This window comes from Ambystoma mexicanum, chromosome 4q, assembly GCF_040938575.1.
Source record: "Ambystoma mexicanum isolate Mex_15411 chromosome 4q, UKY_AmexF1_1, whole genome shotgun sequence".
Classification (NCBI taxonomy): Eukaryota; Metazoa; Chordata; class Amphibia; order Caudata; family Ambystomatidae; genus Ambystoma; species Ambystoma mexicanum.
In genome coordinates, this window is record NC_090928.1 from 272,165,027 (window position 1) to 272,177,446 (window position 12,420).

A 12,420-nucleotide genomic window follows, 5' to 3' on the forward strand; every position below is an offset into this window, starting at 1 on the left:
ACCAAAGTCATGGAGGAACGCTGCTTCCTTAGATCCCAAACAAGCTACCCATACATTGATGAGCCAGAAACAGCAACAGACAGACTCACCACTACATCCACAAACTGCCATCACTATTATTATAATGGTTTTTATATAACGCACTTAATAATGAAGAGGTTTCTAAGCGTGGACCTGGGATTCGAATCTGTGTTGCTCTATGTCAGAAGAGTGCGTTGCCACTTAGCTATACTGACCTACACTCAACTGTTGTGAAGGAATTATATCACCTTTTCTGTTTCTTAAGCAGCATTCTACCACAGTGAGCCGATATAAAGTTTTTTTAAAAATAAAATCCAAATGAAAACATGATGAAATTATCTTTCTGAACAGAATTTCATCATATGCACATTTTTACAGCAACAAATGTGTGCACGCACTAAGAAGCTACTTCCTTTGGGGTGTTGGGTTGAGTTAGCAGAAACATAAATACGCATCTTCCAGGGGAACTACCGGGCCTATAAAAGAATGATCTCCTCATGTAAGAGAAGGGCATGCACACTGTTACAGTACTAACACAACTAACCAACGTGGCTTATTGACCAAACCCAGGAACTTCTAGGCATTTACTCCTCAATTTAACAGTGAATAGACGAGAGAGGAAGATACCCCTTCAGTTGGGAATCTTGTGAGTGCAATGCATGAATGTTTTAAGTTATTTATTTATTTATTGTTTGCTTGTTAGGCACTTATACAGGAGGTAAATACTGTTTCAAAGCGCCCAAATAATGCTACATTGCACACATGGTGTAGTAGTATCAATAAAAGGGTTTGACCTTCCAAAGCGGCATGGCAGATTTGCACACCTGTCTCTATCTATTTCTGAAAACACGGGAGGGGAGGCTTTCAGTAAAACATGCCACAGTAGTCATGTTGACATCTGAGTCGATACTCACCTCAGATTTTCTGAGGTGCTTTACCACGCTGGGCAGTTTTTCTCTTTCATATTTTGTAATTGAAAACAAGCACTGGCAAAGTCAAGAATGTTGGTGTTTGTGTAGGTAAGGGATAGGCATTTTCCAGGCACTGTCATTATGGTATTACATGGCCAATAGATGCTAACAGCTGGATAATTGTGTGAATACCAGGCATATGATAGCAGTGTCTGACAAATGCCTATTTAATACTTATACACAAGACAAAACTGTTGAATGTGCGTGTCAACAGGACTTCAGTGCGAGGAAAAGATATAGATGAAGTATTTGAAAGGACGATTGGTGATGACATTTTATTGCACCAGTACTGCATTTACAACTGCAATTAAGCTACTTACTTTGATCAGACATCTTAGAAATGACACTAGAAAGTCAAAGTTTGATGCTACTCCTTGATATAGCTAGCTCAAAGAGATCCCTGTAAGATGTTTATTGAGCCGGATGGGGGAGGTGGTCGGTGGGAATGGCCATGGGGATTAGCATAGCCCTGGGCAGTCAATGGGTGCGTAAATAAACAACATCCACAAGTGGTATGTTCTCGGTCACATGTAATCTCCCTTCCTGCTGTTCCCAAATACAATCATTTCAGCGTACAGGAGGCAAGTGCCAAATAGTAGCTGAAACTAAAAAATGAACATAAGGCATTTACCCTATGCTCGCCTGAGTGCATGTGCCTCTAGTTGTGTTGGCTTTAGAATAAGTGCATTATCAAAGATGTGTTTCAAGGTGATCATAAGATGTATGCACCAACGTTTAATGCCACATCTTAAGAGAGACTAAACACACACACTCGGATAGTAACGTCCTTGTTTCTTTACAGAATCTGTGACCCAATGACATGGTGCAATAATGTCCACAATGGCATAAATAGAGAAAGGTTTGTATCTCGAGGATGGGGATACAATATATAGTAGGTTATATTTAAGCTCACTAGATGTTTTCACCATCATGCGCACAAAAACCAAATAATAGTCTCCCTTGAGATTAAGGGGAACCTGTGATGTTTTTAAGAGTTGAAGGAATGGACCGACACATTGCGGACTTTGGCAGCAGATCCAGCCATTAGCCACAGAAGTAGCAGCTCCTGTGAGATTCCTTGATTGTGGGATTTTCGGGCAGATCAACTCATCGCGCCTCATTTCGGGTTTGCCACAGCACATGTTTACCGTTACTACAGAGTGGGCAACGGTGGAGTTAGTCCCCATTTTTGGAGTCCATAGGACCCCGCGGAGATTCTATTGGATATGGAAGGAGCTGAAATTCAGCCGGAGTATATGCAATGATTTTTGGAGGGGAACTGCAGGATCTACATTAAGCTTTTTGCTGGAGGTGACTCCTCCATTTCCCCTCCCATCTTGGAATTCGGTGAAATGAGCCATAAAGTGGCGGTAATCCCATTACTGCTATTTTAGCACCATTTGTTCCCATACTGCCAAACTCATGATAAAACCCAAAGCCCCCTTTCATGAAAAAGGTCTCTTTTTTTAATCAATCAATGTATTTAATGTTTAATCACAAATCTATCCATCATCTTCAAACTATATGGCAAGCCCACATGCAGATATTGTCTGATAATCGGAATGAGGAACTTTCTATCGAATGTGGAACTATGTTTTTTTAATAGATCCAGCTGCCTGGCAGCGATGGAAGCACGGTCCGAGCTGGCTCATGAATTAATATTATTTCGAAAATCCTACTTCCATTTGCAGCCAGATGGGTACAAAGCTCCACTGATTGACACGCGATCCTCGAACCCTCAAGCACGCTCTCAGAGGAGATAACTCTTGAATTAATTTTTAATTTCTTTTTCTATTGGTTTTCTTACAACTTGAGTTTGAAGTGTTGCTTTTATATTGAAAATTACTTTTAAATGGGAAAACGAATACCTGAGTCATTCCAACAAAGAATAAACATAGGCGCATTGTAATATGATGAAAAAGAGATTTCAGAATGTAAAAGATGTGACGCGTGTCAAAATCGAAGAATGCGCCAATCAAAATGATGTGTGCACAGAGTGTTGGGTGATCTCGAGACCCTGGAACCAACTTTAGATGGAAATCTTGCGCCCGACAAAAGAAGCCTCTTGGATGTCATGGCAACAGATAGCTTCTGTGAAGCATCGATGCTTGTAAGAAAGGCAAATACGTCCAAGACAAACGCTGAGAATTAAGCTTTTTATATAATGTGTCAAGTCGTTGTGAAAAACGAAGCTTTTATGTTTTGTTGTCAAACGCACACATGTGTAAAAGGACATGTAAAAAACAAACGGCCTTGGTTTCATGTAAGTAAAGCAAGCTACCGTGTAATTTCTTGTTGCGTTTTCACATAGACTAGCTTAGAATACCAGCTAGCATGCCGGTAACGGAATGTAAGCTGGTATTCCGCAGAGGCAATTAAACCGGCTGCAGAGGGCACAAAACGTGGCTGTTAGGTCGATCTAGAAAGTTCCAAAATTCTCTGCAATGCGTTATTCCTTGCACTGTCGATGGGTGACAGAATTGAGTACATTCTCATGCTTGATGTACCAAATGTTTGAATAACTTGGCTCCAGTACATTTGTCTGAAAAACGACTGCATACCAACCAACTCCAACACTGCGCTCTGCAGAGAAACTACCGTTAAGATATGATTGGTTATTTATAACACGCTTAATATCCAGAGGTTTCTAAGCGCGGACCCGGGGATCGAACCTGTGTTGCTCCATGTCGTCTTGCTTCCAAGGTGAGCACGTTGCCCCTCAGCTATCCTCCTGTTTGTGGTACCACCATCCAGATGCGTCTCTCGGGGAGACAGACGGTTTGTGGTTTATGGCCCCAAACTATGGAACAGCCTGCACGAGGATCTTAGGAGGAAGGATACTCTCGTTCAATTGCATACATCTTTGAAAACCTTTCTCTTTAAGTACCCAATTTGAAGAAGGGTGATAGCAGGATGTATGTGTCCATTGTGATACTTCCAGTGCCCACTTACCAGCCACCTTCTGTGCCTAGATTCAGTTCATTCTGCTAAGTTTGAACCAAACATAAATACTTGAATCAATCAATCGACTCACAAAAACGGCCATCCGCTGCTTATTCATAAAACAGTGTTTGTTTTTAGTAGGGTTACTCAGTTCCTATTGAGTTAATTACACCATTCATTAAGGTCATGATTTGGCAGTAGAACCACATTTCGCCAGTGAATGACTAAGTCTAAAGGGCCTCACTATGAGCTGGGCCTTAGCCCTTAAATGTTATGTTATTTCATTTGTAAGGCGCCAAAGCCCGAAGGCATCCAGGCGCCGGAAGAAAGAAAGTAGGCCCTATCTAATACACATAGGTAGCTGGATCAGAATATTATGAGAAGAGGAACGTTTTTAACTGTTTCCGAAACATCATAAGATTGTTTGTATTACGCAGAGACACCGGAAGGGCATTCCAGGCCTGTGCGGCCTGTACATGAAATGCGCGGCCATTGCCACAAGCTCTTTTCACTCGATCTACGTATAGAGAGCAGGTTTTAGCTGAGCGGAGAGATCTGCTAGGTGCGTATATCTTCAACCTATTCTTGAGATATATGGGCGCATCACCATAAATACATTTATGGCAGGTTGTCAAGAGCTTGAATTGTATTCTAGCTGAAATTGGCAGCCAAGGGAGACTCCTCCTAGCTGCAGATGTGGGCTCTATGCGCTTCATCAGAAAGACAATGCATACTCCAGAGTTTTGAATCTTTTGGAGTCTTTGTAAGTCAACTTTCTTCGCCCCTCCCAAAAGAGCGTTACAATAGTCCACTCTAGGCAGTATTACGGTGCAGACTAATTTTTTTCGGTTTTCCTCTGAGACCAGCGGGGCCACTTGACGAAACACTTTCAGATGATAGTTAGTGCATTTCACAATGGCGTCAACGTGGGCCTTGTTGTCTAAACTGGCCTCCAAGTAGGTGCCCAAGGTCTTAACCTTGGATACCACAGGTATCTGACAGCCATCGACGGTGCAACATTGTGCAACATGATCCAGCATTTTTAAAATTTGATCGTTATAGGTACTAATAAGTGCCTCTGGACTATCTACATCCTTAGTAGATTCCATTATCGTCTCTAAGCATGCTGAAAGAATAGAAGGTGTAACCAGCTTCATGTTCCTTCCAAGCGATTCGTGCATGGGTTCATGTTTCCTGGGATGAGTGATGGGAAGTGTCAATTGAAAGTGTATGAAGGAGTGGTCCGACCAAGGACATGGCGTGGTAACTATATTATCAATCAGAATGTTTCCACTTCCCACCCAATCCAGGATATGACCTTTTATATGCGTAGATTCGTTATTATGAATGACTATATGATGATTATGTAGTGGTTTTTCAAGGTCAATAGCTTTCCTGTCCTTAGCATGACCCTTCCATAGGTTAAAATCACCCAGAATCACCACTGCGGAGTTGGTGGTCAGCAACAGTGTAATAGTATCCACAATATCATCATTAAAATTAAAGGAATCGCCTGGGGGCGGTAAATAAGGATGAGATTAATGCTGTGATTAAAGTCAGCAAGTAGCTTGATGTGTAAGAGATCACAGCCCACACATTCCATTTTACTTTGATAAATACCCAGATCTTTTGTTACATATAATAGCCACACCTCCGCCGGTGCCGACCTCTCGGTGTTTACCGAAAAAAGCATAACCAGGGGGTGTCACCTGTTCAATAGTAGGCCCATGTGCATCGCTAAACCAAGTCTTGGTTATGCACATGATATCCACTTTGTGTTCTAGAATGAAATCCTGGATATCAACCATGTGTTTTACTAGGGACCTAGTATTCAGCAAAACTAATGTCAGTTTATTTTTGTTACTCAATATGTGCTTAGAAGGTTCCTGTTTAATATGATCTGTATTAGGGGAGCAACGACATCTAGAGGCATTCCCAAATACAGTCCCAGCCAGTAGGTGAATAACTGTGTGAGTAAAGCCGATATCACCAAATTATTTCAAGACTCCGGGCACTAAGTAAATACTGATCCTTTCCTGGTATCCAGTGAAGACAGTTATAAGATGTGCAAAGAGAAAGACGAATGTAAGGATAGCTTACTGCACGCCCATCCGCCACAGACTGCCACAGACTGCCCATCCGCGCCTGCGCGTTCGCGCAGGGTTTGTAGGGAAAAGGGGCATCAAGAACTACTGACTCGCAAGGGAGTTGTAGTTTCTATCGGCAAAAACCATGTGCGTGCCGCGGCAAGGTCGCAGCTAAACGCAGTGGTGAAGATAAGTTCAGCAAAAACAACTCCACTGCTTTGTTTTCACACAAGCGGATCTGGAGAGGCTTAGCTAAGAATAAAATAGAATCTAAATTAAATCAATTTTTTAAAATTATTAAACAGTTATCTAAATGCAGTGGTTAAGCTATTACCGCCACATTTAAGGGCTGGACCAATCTCGAGTTTGGCCATAACTGGATGCATTCACCACCAGCTCAGAGCTGTAGGTGAATGCACCAGCGGAGAGGGAATTTTCGGTTCTATTCGTGCTGGTGCAATTTGCTCCGGCGCTAATAGTGCCTTCAGACCGATTTGGTCCAATGCACCCAATGGGAAATGGGGAATTACAGCCAAGCCGCTACTTGTGGTCCGGCGCAAATTGGACCGGACAGAGTAGCAGTAATGCTAAATGCGTTGGCGGTATCCCTACCGCCAACCTCTTGATGAGGCCCTAACTAGACCTTTTTGGAAAACCTACTCATTCTCGCATTATAAGAATCTACATGGGTGATGTCATGTCAATCCCCAGACTAAACGATTGAACTGGGTGACTATGCACATTACACCTTGAGGGGTGGACGTGAATGGAGGGAACCACGAGCATTTTTGCAAACATTGTGGGAGCCCCTCTCCTGTTAATGAACATGGTAAACTCAGGGGGGCCTACTTCCATGTTTGAGCCCACTTCACAGAGGAGAAATGACCATTTGCATGTCAGGCTGGTCCTGTGTCATTCTAGACCCTCCTGTGTGGGCACCATCCCAGTGAATAGGTTATTTGGTCATGTGTGTTCTCAGTAGAAGGGCTGGTGACGGAAGAAGGTGGACACCGCTAGATAGATTAAATCAAGTTTGTAATCTTCATTTACATCATCATTGCTGATTGGTTGCTGTGTTCAGAGGAGCAGCCAGGTAAAAAAGATCCAAGGACATCAGGATCAAAAGTCTATAACAACACAAAACTGAGTGGGAACCACAGAATCAGCCAGTCGCTCACACCCTGCTCTCCATATGGAGCTGCTGTTAGGTCAGAATGAGTCCAATACAAGTGATCACTCTTGCACAGATAATGTGTTGCATATTAAAAAGCATCCCAGAGAACAGGTTATTTGGCTGTGCTTGTTCTCAGCAAAGCGGCTCGCGCAATGTCTGGCAAGCATGCGCATGGACTATGTGCTACATTCAAGTCCTGGAAAACGCAGGGTTTTGTGCGAGCCGAGAATGATTTTGCTAAGAAAATACGACCTGTCTTTGCAAAGCACTTGCCAGGCATTGTGTTGCACTCCCTCTGTAGTTTGCACAGTTGTGCTCTGCAAAATATCCAGAAACAAACGTTGTATGTGTACACACAACTCAATCTTTCAAAGTTGTAATCGGGGTATTTGGTATATTAACACAACATTAACTTACCATTGAAGTGGGTGGGTGGAGTCTTCTGCAGGTCACAGTCATGGAATAGTCATGTTTAGCCTACACATGTGTCTTCTGAACTGATGGCTGGAACCTCCAAATGAGAGTCACTTGCAAGCTATTATATACACCATCTGGCATATGATAATTGCATTTGGGATGTCAGATGTGCACAAAAGGAATTATGCACGAGTAAAGGAAACTAATGACATGGGCAGATAATTTGCCAGATGGAATGCCTTTAGAGGTTAGACCCGCCCACAGACACACTACCTTTGCATTTCAATTGTATTGTTTTGTACCATAAATGTGCATACACTACATAAACTGTCTAAACTGTATAAATTGTATAAATTGTAAAAATATCTAAATGTATAAACTGTATCCTGTAACCATTGACCTAAGCACCCTTTTACCTCTGGGTCTGGGTGGCACGCTATATAAATAAATAAACAAACAAACAAACAAACTACTCAAAAGATGACATTTTTACTATGACTGAAAAAAGTCCATCTCCCACATGACATCGTGGCTATGATACTGAAGAGTGACCCGGATTGTTAGGCTGAGACAAATTCACCAGACACAGGCCAGGGCACCAACACTACAATAGTGAAAAATAACGGATACGGGCACCTTCACTGCAGGACTGAAACAAGTGCACTGCACATAAGTGCAACAGCAACAGCATCTTCCTGGGGTTGAACAATGGAAGACCTCATCACCACCCCTACCCCAACACTGATGACACATAAACCTACCTAATTGGAAAGAGCTTTCATATTATATAGGTTAGGCTACTGTAATGCCCTCTACATTGGTACGAATAGACGTAACATTAAAAAAAACCTCAGGTGATTCAAAACAACGCCCTAAGAGTAGTGCTGGACATCCCAAAGAATAATCACATCACCACCGCAAGAAGGAATGCCCAATAGCTGCCGGTCCAAGATCAAATTCTGTTCAAAACCCTTTCCTTGACACACAAATGCATCTGTAACTCAGCCCCCAAGTACGTATCCAACTAATTTGCTAAAAAACAATCCAATAGACCAACGCGTTCAGCCTATGAGCATCTACTTACCATCCCTAAATATTAACGACAGAAGGCATGGGGTTGCAGCTTCCCAGTGATAGCTGTGAAACACTGGAACACACTACCATCTACATTAAGATCTGAATCTTCTTTCTGGTCCTTCTGCAAAAAATCTGAAAACCTGGCTCTTCTCACAAGACCGCCTAAATTATTCTAATCCTCTCTCGTGACACTTTACATACCCATGCTTGCCCTCACTGCTTATATGTATGCTTCTCTCTAAGTGAATTGTAAACCACACATTATTACGCATGCCTGATATGTACTTATGTATGTCTTATTCCCAAACTGTACTGCAACTAAGCTATACATGACCACATTGTATGTACCTTTAAAAATTAGCACCCAGATGCCTTAGGGTTAGGTGCACCTTCCAAATAAATAAATAAATAAATAAAAACATGAGTAAATAAATAAATTTGTAACACACCCTCAATACCAATTTGTAATTGATGGCGTGTCTCAAAACGCTTATTTCATGTGTCTACCCCTATTGCAGGTGTGAAATCAAAAAACATAAATAGAAATGCTGATGCTTTGCATGCTACGGCAGGATAGGCGTAAGGGAAGGTGCCTCAGAGGGAGGGCATCCCTCTGTAAATAAACAATGGACTGCAGGATGGGAATTCGACATTCCCAGAACATAAATACAATGCACATTTTGCTTGCTGGTCAAACTGCATGTGCAAAAGTATTTTCACATGCAGTTTTTTGCTTGGAGGTTTGACTCTCACACACAACGTGTCCATTGGCCCTACTTGCATGTGCAGTTGAATGGACACATAATACATCAGGTCCCAAAGCTTCTGTTGAGCAAGCCATACATATGTCTGTGTCTAGGGTCATGCAGAACCTCAAGATAGCTCCGGCATAGCCAGAACACCTGGTTGCATTTGTGTACGTGGTGGGTTGACACGCTCAGCCCTAACATGAAGACACAGACACTATTATTTTGAAGAGCTGAGTGGAAGGTCTGGGCATCCTTGATGAATGTAATGTTGGCTCATGCAGAATACACATAGTGTGGCATGATGCCTACTTACCGAACTGCGAGCATGCCGTGCTGCCAGGAGCACCCGGGTCCTCGGTCAGGCATTCTCCGGTTTTAAGGTCACATGGCCATCCTTCACAATCACATTCTAGAAAGACAGACACAGTGAGTGGGAGGAGGGGCACCTGTAGAAATGACATCAACAGCCAAAGCATGTGTTGTACTCAGAGATTAATCCAGGGACCCTAGGCATGCATGTCACAGATAGTCCCAATTAGTCGCAAAATCTTCAGCCATCAAAGTGTTCTGATTTGCGTTTGACTGCTTCGTCTTTGTGGGCAAAAGGGTCATTTTGTATAAGCAAATATCACCAACAAAATTGCATAACGAAAAACAATGTTCACCTTACACAAAAACATTGTTTAGAGAAGGTCTTTTCTCAGAGGCCTACAAGCAAGGAATGTGACTGTCTGGAGGTGTGTTTTTCAATGAGTTTTGGTTTTTTTTGTTCCTTTGTCATGTCTTTGCCAGAGGACCCTGTGCACCATCTGATGGCCCTGCCTACAAAGCAAAGCTCCCTGGGCCTACACCACTTCTTTCTAGACTTGACTACTCCTCTGCTCTTCTTATTGGCCTTCATGCTTGTGGTCTTACTCCTTTCTGCTCTATCTTTCATTCAGCCATCCATACTCTTTTCTACTTTTCTCTCGTGCCTCTATTACCGTTCTTGGCCATCTTTTGAATCCCATTTGTTATTTCATTTCTTGTGCATTGCCTTTAAATGTATGTGTGGCCTAGCTCCTCCCTAACTTTCTTCTTTGGTCTCTTTCTATATACCTGCTTGCTCTCTTCATTCCCAATTGCATTTTCTTCTTGATTCTCCAAAACCTGCATATGCACCCTCCCGGTTTTGCGCTTTCTCTTTAGTAGCTGTCAAGCTTTCAAATTATCTACCTTTCTATCCGTTCTTCCTCTTCCTTGCATTCTTTCTGTTTCTCTTTCAAAGCCTACCTCCTCTCATCATCTTAAATTATCCTTGTGAATCATTATACTGTACCGTTTTTTATTTGTTCAGCACTTTGGCGAAAGTGCGTCATAAATTCAATGAATGAAAGAAAGTTATGAGTCCAAAAGGATGCACGCCAAGACGTTGTACCGAAAGAAAAGCTGTCCTCCGTCTAGAAATCTATCTAGCCTGATCCTAATCCTACCACTACAAAGTAATAAAAGGGTTAAGGGCTTTTGCGCAGACTTAGTTGTCTTCTGACCTATACTGGATTGCCCCAATTCAGTACCAGGTAGGGTTTCTGGGGACTTAGCCCTCTGACAGGTCCAACATATATAGGTTCCCAAGGCCTCCTACCCATGGCATTAGGGGAAACAAATGTCTCCCGGCCTTTGGTCCTGCTTTTCACTTCTGTTTCAAACAAAGTCTCCTTCTGTGGCTGGGTCTCTCCTGGTTTGGTGTGCAACCCCTTTGGCTCTTGCCCCTCGCTGGGGTCTCAGGTGTTTTGCCCACTTGTGGGGTCAACTCTCTCTCAGCCCCACTTAGCACGTTTACTCACTTGACCTCTCTCACACTCTTCAGTCTCCTAGCCCCTTTCACTGGTTCCTCTCCCCCTATTGCAGTGTTCAGGTTCTCACCCCATTTCAGGCTGCGTGGCACCTATACCCCTCTTGGACCTTTTGTTCTCTCACCCTGGCTTGGTCTATATGGTCTCGTGTTCTCTCTTGAGCTGTATGGACGATAAGTCCCTCTCTGACCTATCGTTCTCTCACCCCGGCTTTGGGTATGCACCCTCTTGCCCCATTGTAGGCTGCACGGTGTTGTTGCCCCTCTTGGACCTTTTGTTCTTTCGTGCCAGCTTGGGGTGTGTAGCCTCTCACCCTGTCTCAGCCTCTTTGGACCGCTCCACCCTCCTCCTGGCTCTGTGGACATTCTTCAGGGGAGGTGGCAGTGCGTGAGCATCAGAGTTTTCTGCCAGTCTCTGGAGTGCTGAAAGACCATCTCTACGGCAGTCCTGTCATTTTTCTGCAATGGTAGGGATGCGCCACTCAAGCGCCGGGCCTGGAAAAAGGGAGCAGCGCCGCCTGGCCTTCCACACTCTCTAGCACTCCACGCTGTCTGTGTGCAAAATCTCCCTGAAACTGCCTCGAAGGGGGCAGGACCTCCTTTGAGTCTTGAATCTGCAGGCTGGTGAGCCGCACTTCAGCTTGCTCTCTCGATCTTCTTGTTAATGTGTTGCTACTTTTATATCCGTCTCTGAAAAGAGATGAAGCAACTTGTTATTGTTGTGATGGCAACAGGAGGGGGCCAGAATCCTGAGATAGGGGAAGATGACAGACATCCCTGAGATGGTTGATGGTTGACCTCTAAGCGGAGGTTACCCCCATTGGGATCGTGCTTGCCCTGTTCCCTAGGGGCTGTGTACCTTAGCGAGACACAAAGGGGTGGCTCCCCCTTGGGAAGAGAGGACGAATTTCCTGGATTTATCACATCGGTTAGAGAAGAGCAACCAAACCAGGACAAAGGAATGAGAGAGAAACTGGATTTCATGGAAGGGAGAGTGATAGCTAATTTCATCATTTCTATTCCCAATTTCCTTAACCAAGACTGGACAGGAGTAGCTATTGGGTCGAAGAGCATCATAGTGAATAGTGCATTTCAAGGACAACTGAGCTCACAGGCATAATGATACCTGGGAATATGTGCTAGGTCT

At 43.4% G+C, this 12,420-nt stretch overlaps 1 protein-coding gene across 2 annotated transcripts in view; it reads right to left on the reverse strand.

The window, feature by feature from the left end:
- LAMA4 (laminin subunit alpha 4) overlaps window positions 1-12,420 on the reverse strand; it is a 576,642-nt gene that overhangs the window by 324,596 nt on the left and 239,626 nt on the right. For both annotated transcript variants that reach the window (XM_069607855.1, XM_069607854.1), the window contains exon 8: window positions 9,753-9,848. In XM_069607855.1, the coding sequence (XP_069463956.1) occupies window positions 9,753-9,848 (96 nt within the window). The remainder of the gene's footprint in view (window positions 1-9,752; window positions 9,849-12,420) is intronic.